Consider the following 16,585-nt stretch of genomic DNA (forward strand, 5'->3'; position numbering starts at 1 on the left):
ATGTACTTTCTTTTTCCCTCTCCATTTCAATAATTGTCGAAAAAGATGACAAAAGTTAGCAAAACGACCCAACCGTCACATTTTCTTTTTATGTTTGTGCTACCTGTATTATCACATTTGCTTTGAGGCCTGGGGTAAGATCCAACGGTCAAAATCAATTCATAAAAAGAACGGTGGCTGGCTACCATCATCATGCATTTGAGACACGACTGTAGACTAAATGACGACTTTGAAACGCATGAACAAGATCACCAAATGCGAGGAGTTGGGCGTAGGAGTTGTTCTCCAATCGAATAGGTTTACATGATATATGTAGCTGTGAAAGAGGCACCATATAGTGTCATTTGCAAAATTTTGTTGAGGAATCTAAGCATTTGACCAACGGAAGCAATAAAATTGCAAGAAACAATACAAGCTGTAAATGGATTTCAATTACATGAACTGATCACATGGTGGGAGGTGGAGATGGGGAAAATACAATTAGCATATTTATTTGAATTTAGAAACAGAGGGCTTACAAGCATCTCCTTAACTCATTTTAAGCACCATCGTCACCAAGTGACATAACACAACAGTACTAAAAACACCATGCATCTTCAGAAAACACCCATTTAAAAATAAGTTTGATATTAAGCTTCTAAAATGTGGAGCAACACACTGTTCAACGGTAGTTTCGATACACAGGGCTGTACATGCAACTCTCAGCATACTTCACAAGATTCTCAGGACGAGGGAGACGTGTAGCCAGGCCTACAAAGCATACGATGAAAACGAATTACAAAAGGATGGAAGAAGTGACATTATTTTTGGGTCAGAACTCAGAATATACCAAAGAAAATAAATATATAAAAAAGGCTCACCAAGTTCATATGCCTTAGCAGCTACGTTAGCAGCTATATGGGCAGAAATCTTTCTGATGTTGGAAAATGGTGGATAAATCAGCCCTTTCTCAAAAAACTCCTCTGAAACTTCCCCCGCCAACGATTCCGCTGTTTTTAGGAGACGAACCAAAAAGTTGAAGAAAGAGTAAATGCAGAAGTCAATGTCTTGCCAACTAAACCTCTATATTACAGTTGATTACAAGATTTGTGTTTGGCCTATTTTGACAACATAATGCCATTCAAGTTCTAAATTCTATGCTTTTTCAAAATCAAACCATTCTGAATGTGCAGTCTACTTACAGGCTGCCAGAAGCATATCATCGTGCACACGGATTGCTCCAGAGATAACCAAACCGAGACCAAATCCAGGGAAAATGTAAGCATTGTTGGACTGCATTGAAAAGGAAAGCAAAAAATCTCAGTCATTGATACTAAACTCATGGTTTTAAACTTGGTCTTAATACTGTGAGATTATATTTGTATGACCTGGCCAGGAACATAAACTTTGCCATTGTATTCAACAGGATCAAATGGACTTCCGCTGGCAAAAATTGCGCGTCCCTAGTGAATGAAAGCAGGACAAGAAACATGGAAGAAAAGTTAGCTTCACTTGCATAACCAAGTAATGACAGATCAGACGGAAAAAAAATGTTATACCTTACTCCAAGTATAAGCTTCTTCAGCAGTACATTCAGACTGAGACGTCGGGTTGGAAAGAGCCAAAATGAGAGGTTTCTGCATCATTCATTTCTCAATGTCAATAAAACAGATGTTCAAAATGTTATCCAACATGAACAATAAGATAGGCAGGGGATGGATGTAAGAGAAAGGTGAGGAGTACCTCATTGAAGGAGGATACTGCCTCAATCACTTCCTTTGTAAACGTTCTTCCAACACCAGATGATCCAATAAGAACTGTTGGTTTAATTGCCTGATCAAGTATGAAGGGAGAATAAAAAACAAGTATAATCAAATAATTCTGCATCAAAACTCAAAAAATAAACTTGAATCGTTTGGTTCTTACCTTGACAGCATCAAGGAGATTATCAATGGGTTCATGTTCGTGAGCCCAAGGCTTCTTAAACTGTTGAAGAGAATCTTTGCGAGAGCTAACAATTAATCCCTGCAAAAATAATTCATGTGCTTAATGAAGTTTGAGAGAAAGTAAGAAAATTAGAAGTGAAAGTCAGAATCTTTATCGAGCATGCTACCCCACCTTTGAATCAACAAGCCAGATCTTCTTACGGGTCTCTTCCACAGGAGTTTTGGTCTACAAGAGACAAAAATAAAACAAAAAACTAAATAAATGAAGGAAGATCATTGATAAATCATGACTAGAAGTCCTTTACATCTCAGTTTGACAATTACATTAACCAGCGATAGATGATTGGAAAAAGTTAATACCTTTTTTGAGATCTCAAGAGCTATTAGCTCTGCAATACCCGTCCCAGCCTACAATCATGAGCAACAGCAGGATGAGAATTATATATTAGAGTTAGATTATTCTTAGTTCTCCTTAGTTAAGGACATGATAAGCCAGCAATATGATGTAGTGAAGACAGAAATCCATGAAAAAATTCTTACTTCCCCAGCACCAAGGAACAAAAACTTGTGCTCGGACAGGCTACCACCAACCAACCTCAGTGTTGCCACAACTCCTGCAAGAACTACAGAAGCTGTTCCCTGAAACAAGGAAACAATAGGTCAGGGGGAAACTAAACAAAGTGTACAAGCCGTAAAGGCTAAAGTGCAAGCTCAAAAGTGATCTACTGTGTACCTGTATGTCATCATTGAAGACAAGATGAGTCCTCCTATATTTTTCAAGCAGCTGGAAAGCATTGTGGTTTGCAAAATCTTCAAACTGCACATTTCAATTCAAAGGGACAAGACAATCTCAGAACTACATGAAAATTTTATACTCTGGAAATCCTACAAATATATAGGATGTTTTTTAAGAAGCAACCTGTATGATAACTTTTTCCCCATAATTCTGCTTGACAGCACTCATGAACTCATCTAAAAGATCAGCATACTCCTGCAGGTAGTGTCAACAATCTCTCATCATTAAGTTAAAATTTATAGTTCTTAATTACATAACTAAACTAAACTAGAGACAAACTAGGGTACGGTAGAAGCTACAAACCTTCCCAGTTGTCCTCTTTTGTCGAAGTCCAATGTAGAACTCATCCTCCAGCAACTGCTTATTATTTGTCCCAACATCAATGGTTATAGGCAAACACTGCAGAAGAAAGTCCAAAGAATTCTTAATTAAATGAAATTTACATACTGTGATATCAAACATGAATTTAAATTTCAATCCTTCCTTAATTTCCAATGCAACACCTTGATATTAAAATTTACAAATAAAGGCAAACCTCATGGTTTTGAAGAAAGTTAACAATGATTAGTAACAAGTAAATAGAAAATCCTTACCCCTGAGGGACGAACTCCTCCAAGTGCCGTGTACAGAGCCAACTTCCCTACCGGAATTCCCATCCCCTGAAACATGTCCAACAATGCCATGTGAGGGCAAGTTGCTTAACCACTTGAGGGTTATTTTAATTTTACCAAAAGATATTCATAATTTAAAGAAAGTGATTCAAACTTGTTACCTGACAACCTAGGTCGCCAAGTCCCAAAATACGCTCACCATCAGTCACAACAATAACTTGAACAGTCCTTTCAGGCCAGTTCTTCAATACCTCAAGAACTTTGCCCCTATAAAAGTTGGAAGGATTTTTCATGTCATCAGAACTTTATATTGAGAAAACTGAAAATTCACGTTGTAAAGAAATAGTCATACTTCTCTTTCAGGCTTATGTAAAGACCCTGAGGGCGCCTGAAGATGCTTCCGAATTTCTGGCAAGCCTCACCAACAGTTGGAGTGTAGACAATTGGGAGCAATTCCTCCACATTATCAATGAGAAGTTTGTAGAACAGCCTCTCATTCCTCTCCTGTTAACCAAAGGAAACTGAATGATTCTCTCTACATCCTTGTTTCAAAGACAAGTAACTTGGAAAAATAGTAAGACAAGTCCCCATTGTCATTTAACACATTGCAGGGATAAATAACACACTTGAAATAGTGTCCATGAATCTTAAGCTAAACCGATACCGGTAAACAGAAAAAACTACCTGGAGCTCTGTCAGAGCCATATATTTCTGCAGCGGGACTTGATATTGTCGGATAGAGTTCATCAACTTCTTCTCCTGATTAACAAATTTTGGGGGGAAAACATAAAAAATAAATAAGAAGTCAACATTTACCCCAAAAAGTCAACGACTGATGTTCTTGATGAATGAAACAACTGAGCTATGCCATTTTAGACTATCACCACAACACCCTAAAAGCTTAAATTAACCATGCCATGAACACTAAGCAAAGCAGAAGGACTAAATTAAATTAATGGAAACCTGAAGTTGTTGAGAGGAAGTTGCTGGAGGCAGAAGACCACGCAAGTAATGGGCGTCCCTCTCTTTCTCCGTAAATGCAAGCCCCTTATTGTACTGGGGATCTCTTAGCAAAGAATATCCACTGCATCAAGAGATTCAAATTCCACCAAATTTTTTTGTAATTTTACTAAAAAAAATTTAAAAGTATCAAAGTTTTTTCAGGTTTAAATAAGTCATCCAAAAAGTAGAACAGAGAAAGAAAAAAACAGAGATTTTGTTTGGTGAAAAAAGAGAAAAAATACAACTTGGGTTGCAAGCAAGAATTATAAAACAATCAGGTGAAAAGTAGTGACCTGGCGACGGAGTAAGTCCAAGGGGTGACAAGCTGGTCCTCCGTGGCAGTGTCCTCACCGTAGATGTCCTCAACGCCGCCACCAACAACGGCGCATTTGGGGTCAAAGTCAAGCACAGAAGCCTTATCCCCCAACTCCTTGAAGGTGCTCTCCATTCTTCTAAGTGACCCAATTAACAGCTGAGGATCAGCAACCCTCTTTCTCTTACAATTACAACACAGAAAACAGAGTGATCGCTGGAGCTCAAAGCCAGTAGTGAGAGAAGAAGCAGAAGATGCAGTGATCTGTTTTTGTGCTGCAACTCTGTTTTAATAACAAAGCAAACAAACAAGAACCCGTGTTACATGTACACCAAAGGCAAGACTTATGGCTTTTTTTCCATTAAAAAGTCTAATAGGAAATGGAAATTAAAGGTAGGGTCATTTTCAATTTAAGTAATCATCTTTTTCTCTTTGTTGAATTATTTAGAGAGAGAAAGAGAGAGAAGAAAAAAGTAGAGAAGGAGGATGAGTGAAACTTTCTTGTTTAATATGCATGTGGAGGTGGTGGAGATGAATGATATGATTGATTTGGGTGAGTGGGTTCTTTTGAAGGAGATCATTACGCAAATATCAAGAACAGTGGTTGGGTAGGAATAGGATGGAGGAGAGAGATAGAGACATGGTTTTTTGTCTATGTTCGGCGGTAGAGTTGGTGGAAGAGAGAGAAGATAGAAGGAGAAACAATAGTTGCAGACAGTGAGAGATTGGGTTTTTGATTTGCGTAATGCTAGGCTTACCACATTTTTCATACCACGTTCATACCATCTCTCTAATAGAGGTGGAGCTTACCAATACAATGGGGCCCATCTCTATTAGAGAGGTGGTACGAATGTGGTAGCATTTTCCTTTTGATTTGGATAATGAAGATTATTGAACAGATGTGTCCAAGGGTGGGGCCCTCACATGCACAGCTGCCTCTCAATGCCAGTGCTATCTGTAATTATGCCTTGATTCTAAAATAAATATTTGTAACGGACAAAGTTTTGTTTATTTAACATTGCAATTTCGATTTGGCATGTTAGGCCAATAATTTAGACAACAGCTTGTACTTAAAAAAGATTGAAATTTTAGATCACATTAGTCTGGAAGTTAAAGTCATTTTTCATATATGACCAGTTTTTTCCTGTGCTCCCTGAAATCAGACGAGGAGGCTAAGGTTTGTGCAGGTTAAGACACGTATGGATTGAAGCATTGACATGTGGTGAATGGTAGTGATTGTTGTGCCTACACGTCCTGTGAACAAACACATCCTGAGGTCCCTGTCAGTCAAACATTAACCTCCAAGTAACGTGAACAAGCGTTAGCTTGTATTATACACGTGAAGCTTGAGAGCTCAGAGAGATGTGTCTGTGTGTCTAGTATTTATTTGTATTGGAAAATTGCCAATTGGTCCTTTTACTGAGTAATGCAATTAAAAATGTGACACTTATATGTTTGGAAAATGATTTTTATATATTTATATATGCATACAAACACACGTTAATGTTAGAATATAATACATACAACATTTCTTGACAATAATTACACTATGTCCTTCAAAACAGAGAATGAGACTTGAATAGTTCGGTCCCCTTGTTTATTCATGTAATACTTGCAGAGAGCTGAACCTGCAACTTTCCATGCAAAGCAGCATTTACTAACAGATCCTTGACTTATAGCATGGTCATACATCACATGATATATTGCGAGTGCGTCGTCGAATATTTCGTCCAACGGCCGTGTACTCTTCTCAAGGTCCTCAGCACCACCATACAGAATCTACAAATGGGGAAAAGCAGTGAGCAGAACAAACAGGCACATGAAAATGTTTTTGTTCATAACCCAGAAACTTCAGCCTGAAGTCTCACCTCTTTATACTTTCTGTAGACCTTATCGGCAGCGCTATTCTTGCTGTCTCGATCATCGTCTTGCAAGGCAGAGCTCATTTCTCTCCCGTAATGCTGGTGGTGTTCCCTCCATTTCTTCAAACACTTCTCAGGGACTTCAACATCGAAAATGGGAAGCTTCTTGACTTCTGAATAGAGGTATTGAGGAACAAAAGCAAGTCAAAAACTCTTGTTTTTATGGATAGGAGCTTTAATATAACCAGCTAATATTAAAACACTTTGATCACACCTTCGATAGAAGCCTCTTCTGCTTGATAGTCATTCACTGTGTCATAAATTGATCCCAGAATGGAAGTTGATTTGTATGAGTTCAGCTTTTCCATGTAATGAGGGAACTGTTTCACCTTCAATTCTTCTGGAACTTCGACCTGTAACGCAGAAGTTAAATCCAAATCACTTGAATTTTGAAAGGATGTACTTCGAAAATCAAGGATCATGCAGACTGTAAAAAACTAGGTACAAATTTATCATTCCAGTCCATCATCGAAAAACAGCAAGAGGATGATAATATTCTTCACTCCATGGAAAAGAATCAGAGGGTGCATCTAGAGCATCGTAGTATCCTATTGATACATCCAATTTCATAGCTGAAGGAACCAAAAACAGAACTAACCTTTCCACCTTTTTTAGGTGCATCTAGAGCTTCGTAGTATAAATCAACCAACCGCAGCATGTTTGCCTTCACACGAGCTTTCTCACTATTACTACTATCTCCTAGGATTAAAAACCGATCCATCATAGCCAACCAGCTATCAGATGCCTCAGCCATTGCAAAACTGTAACAGATGAAATTGTTTGTGCACCACAAACGTAAGACTCACAGTGGATGAAGTGTTAAATCTGTCGAACAAATGTAATAAAATAGCACACGAATACATTTCAAGAAGAATGGAAACCATTCAACTTGATGTATAAAAGATTGAGCAAACAGTAACTACAACACATGAGGAACCTAATTAACGCCAGAATTTGAAAGTAACATGCATATACCTGGGTTCAAACCTAGTTTTCAAGAATAGCTTAATGAGCGCATCCTCTATATGATCAGGCAAAAGCTCACTGGGTCTGGTACTCGCAACTTTTGGAGTTGATGATGAAGCTTCGATCCAAGGTTCACTCGGTTTGAAATGTTCCAAAAGCTGAAGTAATTCCAATAATAAGTGCTAAATACAAAAAGGAAACTAGATATAACACCAATTAATTATGAAATATGATCTCATAAGAACTTTGGCCTATTTTGGTATTCTAAAACCTCGCATGCTGAAAGTATTACGGGTCCAAGGTTTTCTTCATGAACCAGTTCAATAGGTGAAGAGACTACAAAACACGAACTCAGCTTTTGGAGAGACAGAGACCTAACTGATAAATTATGTCATTGACATCGTTCCAACATGATCTCACACCAGAATGGAAACAATTTAAGTGCAAACAAGCCACTTGAATTAATGCCATGCCAGAAACTTTTCAAATCCCAATTTTTTTTCTTTTCATGAAAAGGATGGTATATAATATGGATATATATTAAGGAAAAAAAACTGATAGTTAAGAGGTGTGATAAACAAAAGCATTTCCAATTCCATGTATAAATTGGTTAAGTATTTCTAGAGGGGATGTGCACGTTAAATTTTCAGAATAATGATACAGTAACCACAATAAAGGTAAATGCCAACCTGAAGGTTTCTTGAGACCCAATAGAGATCACCGTCAAAATCGCCACCACCCATTTCATCAGCTACAGAACGTGGACCTTTGCGAGAGAAGAATATAGCATATTTGGCATTTCCGACAACATATTCTAACTCCTTCACGTACCTCGCCTTCAAAACATGAATGTCGCCAAAGTGCAAACCTGGATGCCGATACACTAATACCTCTCCTGACATTTGTCCGCTCTCACTGCATATATCATTGCGCCGAAAAGAGGCCTCAGGCTATAAGTAAACTATATTTATTGACACTACACATAGATGAACTTTATCCAAACAAACAAAAAAAACCTATGCGTAGATGAAGAACTAACAAAGGATAATAAAGAAAGCAAAGATGTATAGTAACACCTTTAGTATAAAGACACACTAAGCAAATACAAATCATACAATACCATATTCTACCATATACTATAAACAGTTCTACACGGAACCATTAGTGTATAATTTTTTTTAACGTAGATAGTTCATAATTCCTTAGAACTTAATATACATTAGTACCACTATAATACGATCATATGGCATAGATCAAAGAATTTCTGTGTTAGTTGTATGTTGGATAAACTTTTTAACCAAACTGCAAATATTGCGATTACAGATACTTCCAATACAAGTTATAACTTTACACCTTTAATCTCAGTACCATGTCTCGCAGAGAGACAACCATATATACACAACTTTTAATTCAAGCAACTGTATTTATAGCTAATGGGGCATGTATCAGAGAAATGAGGACGTTATTGTGCTATGCAATAAAAAGACATATTTTTAATCTAGCTACAGGATAACAGATAGTAATCATATCATCAAATTCTTGAATGGATTTTATATAACAGGAGAGCAAAAAAAATCCAGAAATCATACATACAGGATAACAGCAACTTCATCTTTTTCCAGAATCCCTGTCGGATCGGTTGTCCCCATCAACATATAACTCTGAGCACTACAAATTTTTCCTCGTCTAAGACTGTTCTTTTCCGCTTTCTTTAGAATTGACAGACGATATTGCAAATATGATTCTTCGAGAGGAATACCAGAAAGGATCATTTTTACCGAACTAAAATCATCATCCATTTCACCATGGTTATAGGCAACTGAAAATACAGAAAATGATGGAAGGAAAGCCATCAATAAACTAGAAATAGTGAGAGAAATAAGTGGAACTGGAACATAAATGAAACAGGAAATTGCAAGAAATTGGCATGTGCATTATCTGTACAGATTATAGGCTAATTAGTATTTATCATAATTACAGGCTGAGTCATAGGAGTTGACTCTATTTGCTTCCTTCTTTGTAAGTAGGGGGAAGAATAAAGTATTCAGATTTCCAGCCTTCAATTAACAAGCTGCCAATTTAACCACAAATTATTCAAAAGGAAAGAAAAAGCTACGATTAGTTCTAACACTGTCAGCTTCACACCTTTGAATGCTGCACGCCTACTGCAGAAAACACCATGAATATCTTCCAGATCTTTCTTAAGTAACTCCATGAAGTACTCTTTCGGCACCCCTCCATAACATAGAAGTGCAATTAAATGCCTCGAAAAATATGTAGTCCTATGTGATTTGCTGGAAGATGAAAACTTTCAGTTAAAAATTACACCTTCAATAATAAAATAATAGAAACAGCCCAGCACCTGGCATACTGTATTTAAAAGGTATCTAGTGATTTGCTAATATATGTGAATAGTAACCATAGTTGACGCAGGACAACTCATTCCAAATCAACTGCAGGGGACATAAGCAATACAAATTATGCAAAGATAAGTTCTGAATAATGGATATACCTTACTTTAACTATCTCCAATGAATTCACTGTTTGATCATCTGAAATCTTTGGATCTGTCTCAACCTTAAGCATTGATGGTCGAATCTGGATTGTTTTTGGTGGCAGCTACAATGTTTGACATTTAATATTGAAAATGGTGTACAATATTACAAAATCAAGAAAATACTATTAGTCAGAACTAGTTGTACAAGAAAATGACAGAAACCATACCATTTTATTGACCAGAAAGGTTCCCTTCACAGCACGGCCTCTGTGAAAAAGTCGAAACTGCAAAAGCAGAGGCTACAGGAGAGGAGGGGAGACAGGAGGAAAACAAAAGCAAAGGGAAATCAGAATATATTGCAAGCAAGATAAGCCATGCACAGAGAAGAGTAGACGATATTTGCATTTTGGATTAGGAAATGCAGAAACTAAGAAGACAACATGGAGTTGTAAGCCACACATTCAGATAGACTCGACCCTTGAGATAGAGGGAAGGAAAAATAAAATGCAGTAAGTCCTAGGAAACAACATAGAGAAATTACAATTGCAGAAGGCGAAGAGTGATACAGGCAGAGCAAGACTCTTGCACATTATACATACAAAGTTTTTTAGCTGCGTAACAGACTACCTTATGAAAAGCTGAAATTATGTTATACATATGTAAGTTTTATCAGCACTTTAAGTTATTGGGTCACAGAAGAAATATCCATAGAAGTATTATTTCTTTCTTTTTTTCTTTTTTCCTTTTTGAAAAGGAAATCTATGATTCTTCTTTCTTTGTACCCATGTTCATACTTTTAAGGTGCCTGCGTCTGTACTCTATACTGAAATGTGGCAATATAGTAGAATAAAAACCTTCTAACTTCAAAGATTAACTGGTAACTTGATACTATATATTTTGCAAACATGTATTTCAAAATCTCTATCTTGGTAAGTCAAATGCCAATATTATCGCTATAATTTTAAGATGACCTAAAACATTAGAATCACAAACCTCGATGTATTCCTTACTAATATAATCTCCCTTAAGTAAATCCTTCGGACAGAGTAAAGCCAGATCCTCAGATATGAATCCAGTTCCATCTGTATGTATAAGAGGCTTTCCATCTCTATAGATACGATTGCCAGATTCATCCTGCAGTTTACAGAAAACAAAAGAAGACGAGTAAACTGCATTTTTAAACGGAGAAAATGAAACAAAGAAAAGGACACGCAAGATTCCATTAAAAAGATTGAGGATCATACTAGACAATACTCATCATCAATGTCCTGAACCTGTACAAGTGACCAATCTACTACTAAGCTCTCTGTCTTCGACAAAATGAGTGAAAACCTGAATTCCCGAGTAAGATGGTAGTTTAGAATTAATCTTTATGGAAAATTACTTCTATACAGCACCAGAAAAGAAATTTTTGAGTAAAAAAGAATTACATACCTAGCCATGTAGTTGGACACACTAGACACAGTATGTGCGTGCATAAAAATGCATCTTATTTCGTGAATTTTTTTGTTAGAGAACTTATAATCTCCACTCATGTCAATCGCGGCACTAGATCCCACACGAATAAAGTAACACTTCACAGGTGATGAAGTTGGGTTTTTCTTCTTTTCTTTATTGCCACCATCTTTGAACACTGATTCAAAACCATGTTAATGATCAACTCAGCTAGAGTTCTCAACAACTCAATAAAAAGAACACATGTTCAAGTATCCAAATACAGGTTAAAACTTCACCTGGGAGAACGGTTTAAATAACATAAAATCAGTTTCTGAATATCGAATCCCAAGTCTAAACCATGTAGTAATTCTAAATCCTATTTCTAGCATGTGAAGCTGACAAAAAAATCATATTAACTATCCAGCTTTAAGAATGCCAGAGCATTTAAGAGCAAGTGAGCCTCAGAAGACAGATTTTTCTAACATCGTCAGTGACAGAGTATAAAGAAATGTATCTGCATATGTGTTGATGCACAGAAGAAAAAATGAAGTGAAAAAGACCCCCAAACACCTTAGCCTTGTTCCAGTAGTTCGGATGGTTTCATGCATGCATGTGTCTCTGTGTGACCATTGTAACACGGAAAAGATAACCTATAATGATTTAACAAATTGTTCTTTTTTCACTCAAGCATGCATTGTATAAATATTCTATTTCATAGGAGATAATTATACTTATGAGCCAATCAAGACATGTAGAAGAGAGAAACAAGGCCAAAAGTGGTTAGTGAAGTAAAACATTTTTAAAAGTGGACATTCAAAATTCACCATATTAAGGCATGAAAGACATACCGAAGAACCGATATCGACGCAAACCTACAAGAATCCCTTCTCTTGCGACCTTGCTATAGTTAGCATAATTATTATCTTTAAAGCCAGTTGGAACTTTCTGAGTCCCCACATCCGAAAATTTCACCATTAAAACATTGTCATCTCCCAAAACTTTCTGCAGGAGAGTTCTTTTTGTGTTGTTTAGACAGGGTCCCTGAAGGAAATAACAATATATCACTTATACAACGTCTGCAAAATGACCGGTCAACATTGGCAACAGAAACATTATGATATTACCAAAAAACCAGTGGAAATTGCTTATATTGATAGTATACATATTAGGTTCCGCATGTTGCTGAGCTGTAAAATTCAAACAAGCAATAAAAGGAAAAATCCATTTTCCAGAAAGGAACTGCAGACAGCTGATTACAGTTTGTCTGTGAGGGTTTTAGCCTTGAAAAATAAAATGGAATAGAAGTACTGGAACTTCAACCTGTTATAAGAAGAAAGTTCCAGTTTGCCACTACAACACATGTTTTGCAAAAATGAATTACTATTACATGGCACTCATGAAATCAAACCTAAAAGGTACAAAGTTTCTAATTACTTTTCAATGGGGTAAGATTCAAACTTGAAACCTTCCGCAAGACCTGATCAGAAGACCTGATTCCTTCCATAGAGACCCACAGGCATGACTGATAAGGCGATATCAGGTTTTACTGATACAGTGATACCTAATTTCATGATTACCTACACTACAGATTCTGTCAGTAAATTAACTATTTCTCCTTGTGAGCAGGCAATTATGCATAGGCTAGCACATGATTGTGTGTGATTACACGTATACTGGTAGATGTACAAACCTTGAATTTGTAGCTCCCATCCACAGAGACTTCACAATGATAGACGTATGTTTTTCCGGAATCCCAATCAAAAGTCTGCAGCACATCGCCAACATGAAAGGGTCATTGAGCATATGTAGTTAGTAAAGGATACAAGGTTGGATAATGCCAGTGACACCATCAATGAGTTATTTTAATTTTTTTTTTTTTAAAGGTAAGCTATCAGTGTTGGGGCAGATTACCCTTCCTTGAAATCTCAAGACCTTCCAAACTGTGTAACAAGTTAATAATTAATTTTGGAACCTTTAAGTTAACTACGTGAAGTCCAGTACTACTTCACAAAACTTAAAAATAAAAATAAAAACGAGCAAAATGGTTTTTACCAGAATAGTTGGAAAATTATTAAATTTCTTCTCAGTAAGAAGGGAATTTTAGATGAAGATAACTGGCCATGCAAACTCATTCCTACTCTTTAATCTGACAGGAAATGGCATCATATACTAATTTACTTATTCATCCATTTATGTGTACTTGAGGGGGATTGCCATGATTCATTCATGGAGGATTGCTAAGCTCAAATCATCAGTGTAAGGATATTCGGTAGCAAACTGCCCAAATATTTTGAAATTCTTGAATTGTTAGTGTTAGCGAACACGGATACAATTCCAATTTTCTTTTCAGGAACTTAAATAACGAGTAGAGCAGGACAAGAGTCAAAACCAATTAGCAAAGATTATGGTAAACCACTAATTTATAGATAAACAAGAATTGAGAATGATCATCACCCGGTGTCGGTCTTCCATGCTGATATAGTTCCGACCCAAAGCTTCCCAAACTCTGGTCTCAAACAGTTGCATCGGCAAATCTTTCCAACTCCTAATAGTCTCCGGCTCTAGAACTTTTTCTAACTTATTTCTGAAAAAAATAAATAAATAAATAGACATCCAAAAGCAGGTAAACAAACAATGTAATCTAAGAGGAACTGCAGAAGTAGAAGCAAATAAGCCACAGAAGGAGAGAGGAAAGCAAAAAAGGAACAAACTTTCTCATACCCTCCAGCGTAATTCAATATTAGGAATTGTCTCCTGAACTCAAGTTCGCCCAGAGCTTCTAATTGTGCCTGCCCATTGTCTCCAGGTTGGTCTACTGAGGAAGTAGTGAAAGTCTTACCTGTACCAACACACACTAGATAGTTAATCACAACGAATGAAAAGCATTTCATTGGGAAAGTATAAAATATAAAAAAACCTTGAGGAAAAGGTTGAGGTAGAGGCAGAGGGTCCTCAAAAAGTCGTCGAACACGAGTAATAGTTGAAGGAGGAGCAGATGATGGGCCTTGATACGGATAAACATGGAGAACTTTTGAAGGTGAGGCAGAGGAATAGGAATAAGGTGGCCTCAGCCCTCCATGGTCTCCAGGTTGCTCTGTAACTCACATAGAGACAGACATGGGTTTAAAACATGAATCAAAATGAAAACAGAAGAGCCCATGAAAATGAAAGAAAGTGAAGTAAAAAAATCTGACCTTTATGAACAGGAGGCGTAATGGGAGAAGCAGGGGCGGACTTTGAAGGAGAGGGAGAAGGAGAGGGACATTTATATTGTGGCTTATTACGGATCCTCCAAATGATTAAGCCACTGAGGGTTTTGATAGTTTTCGCTTTGGCGATTTCACGGAGGAGTTGGAGGGCCTTCTCCTCGCTCAGAAAACTCAGCATCAGTCTGACGTTTTGCTCTGGCTGGGGTTGCTTTCTGTCGTTACAAATTTGGTTCAGCAAATCCTCCACCAACGGAGGCAGAGCAATGTGCGGTTGCTGTTGTGGTTGTGGCTGTAGACAAACGTCGGCCATGGCCGTCTGGGGCTCGATCATGCTGCTGTGAAAGTGGTTGATAGATGAAGAGAAATGATTGGCGGCATCCTCCATCTGTGGGTAACTACGTTTCACGTTCAAATTGCTTTGATGATGCATTTTTTTACAGTACCATGAGCCAGCCCACAATCATAAACTTTCGACTAAATGGGTTTTTTTTTTTTTGGTCTGAAAACTTTCTACTAAATGGCAAGTCTCAAGTTTCAAGCTTTTATGGGGATACGAGATTTTCCCTGACAGAAGGTTCCTATTTCGGGATAAAAATCGGACCACATTTTTGATGGAGTGGAGCTACTTACACGCTGTGCTTGGATTGACATGCCACTCAAGTCTAGTTAATAATAAGTCTCTTATTTGATAGAAGACGTAAGGATGATGGAAGACAGAAAACAGAAGACGTAAGGATGATAGAAGACAGAAGACACAATGATTCCTTGCCCTCAGTGAATACCACTAGTTAACATATAATAGTCAAGTAAAGTAGCAAATATCAGGCGTGGAAACATCCACTGACAGTTTTAAGTATTCTATTCCTAGTGCATCAGTGCAACTTTATACTTTTGCTTTGTATATATATCCCACGGGAATGTATCTTTGTAAAGGAATTAATTCAATAACAAATATTGAATATAATACTTTTCAAGTTCTTCATTATTACTGTCACTCACTCAAGGAAATGCCTCTCATCTCACCGACTCTGACTCACAGTCAGTGGACTTCACACAGTCTCTTGTTTTTCCTTACAATTTTGGCAAAGTTTCTTTTTTGGCTATAAAAGTATTTTGTTTTTTACTTGTTAGACGAAGCTCCATTTTTGGACTTCGTGGTTTCAATTATTTGAAGACAAGTGGAACTTTTTAGAGGCGTAAAACACCTAATTCATGTAACTGGTGTGCTAATTCTTTTAAAACAATATGACGAAAAATTAAGTTATAATCTTCAACTTACAACAATTTATAAATTATCGGGTTCAAACGGACGGTGACAATTAAAGCTGTAGTCAAGAATAAAGTGGAACTTTGGCCAAACTATAGAAACCAAAATCAAAATTTAGCGCCTTTTTTAATTTTTTGCCGCCAACAAGGCACAGTTGCTATTCAGTTGTGCGAAGCAAGCCATTCCTGACTTCCTTGAGAAGTTTGCAAACACTTCGTCACCCACCATCACCAAGTCTATGTCTATCTTCCGTTCAACTTTCTGTTTCCTATTAGCTTTTAGCGTTAACTTTTGTGTCCACTAATCCATTGATTGTTGAAATATTAGACACTATTGAGTCACGAACTCAAGATTCTCCTTTCCTGTGTTACTTTCACTTGTCCAATCACCCTTCAAAGAGAAAGATTCTCTCTCTTTAAAGATGGGAAATGGAGTCATGGCTTTTCTGACTAAGGAAAGATTTACAGTTACAAAATAGTGATGATTTTTAACGCATTGTTTCTTATTCACCGCATGTCTTCCTTCCCCCAAGGCCCAAGTGATGATCTTGGAAAAAATATAAAATTGTCACATGTGTTTACTTTTGGGAATTGAGAGAACATATTTTGGTAGATAGATACAAATTACAATCGATCTCTGC

General features: G+C 37.1%; 2 protein-coding genes across 2 annotated transcripts; both read right to left on the minus strand.

The window, feature by feature from the left end:
- Positions 1 to 373: 373 nt before the first annotated feature.
- On the minus strand, positions 374 to 5,295 carry NADP-ME1 (NADP-malic enzyme 1). Its single transcript, XM_021951587.2, has 19 exons — positions 4,628 to 5,295; positions 4,296 to 4,416; positions 4,017 to 4,091; positions 3,685 to 3,836; positions 3,494 to 3,599; positions 3,315 to 3,380; positions 3,025 to 3,120; positions 2,845 to 2,916; positions 2,659 to 2,742; positions 2,466 to 2,564; positions 2,286 to 2,333; positions 2,098 to 2,151; positions 1,906 to 2,004; positions 1,723 to 1,812; positions 1,539 to 1,616; positions 1,368 to 1,442; positions 1,182 to 1,272; positions 861 to 989; positions 374 to 750 (listed from the first exon to the last, which is right to left on the minus strand). Exons 1-19 carry the CDS (start codon positions 4,780 to 4,782, stop codon positions 662 to 664), a joined length of 1,779 nt encoding a protein of 592 aa, XP_021807279.1. The 5' UTR covers positions 4,783 to 5,295; the 3' UTR covers positions 374 to 661.
- Positions 5,296 to 6,113: 818 nt separating this feature from the next.
- Positions 6,114 to 15,454, minus strand: LOC110751032 (RNA-dependent RNA polymerase family protein). Its single transcript, XM_088244128.1, has 19 exons — positions 14,664 to 15,454; positions 14,387 to 14,563; positions 14,191 to 14,308; positions 13,924 to 14,053; positions 13,160 to 13,234; positions 12,318 to 12,510; positions 11,467 to 11,665; positions 11,277 to 11,364; positions 11,026 to 11,166; positions 10,260 to 10,331; positions 10,048 to 10,154; positions 9,681 to 9,829; positions 9,129 to 9,354; positions 8,225 to 8,450; positions 7,545 to 7,693; positions 7,168 to 7,330; positions 6,784 to 6,922; positions 6,516 to 6,682; positions 6,114 to 6,426 (listed from the first exon to the last, which is right to left on the minus strand). Exons 1-19 carry the CDS (start codon positions 15,106 to 15,108, stop codon positions 6,190 to 6,192), a joined length of 3,201 nt encoding a protein of 1,066 aa, XP_088100254.1. The 5' UTR covers positions 15,109 to 15,454; the 3' UTR covers positions 6,114 to 6,189.
- Positions 15,455 to 16,585: the final 1,131 nt, after the last annotated feature.

The sequence above is a fragment of the Prunus avium genome, chromosome 7, assembly GCF_965620075.1.
Source record: "Prunus avium chromosome 7, drPruAviu1.hap1.1, whole genome shotgun sequence".
In the NCBI taxonomy this organism is placed as follows: domain Eukaryota; kingdom Viridiplantae; phylum Streptophyta; class Magnoliopsida; order Rosales; family Rosaceae; genus Prunus; species Prunus avium.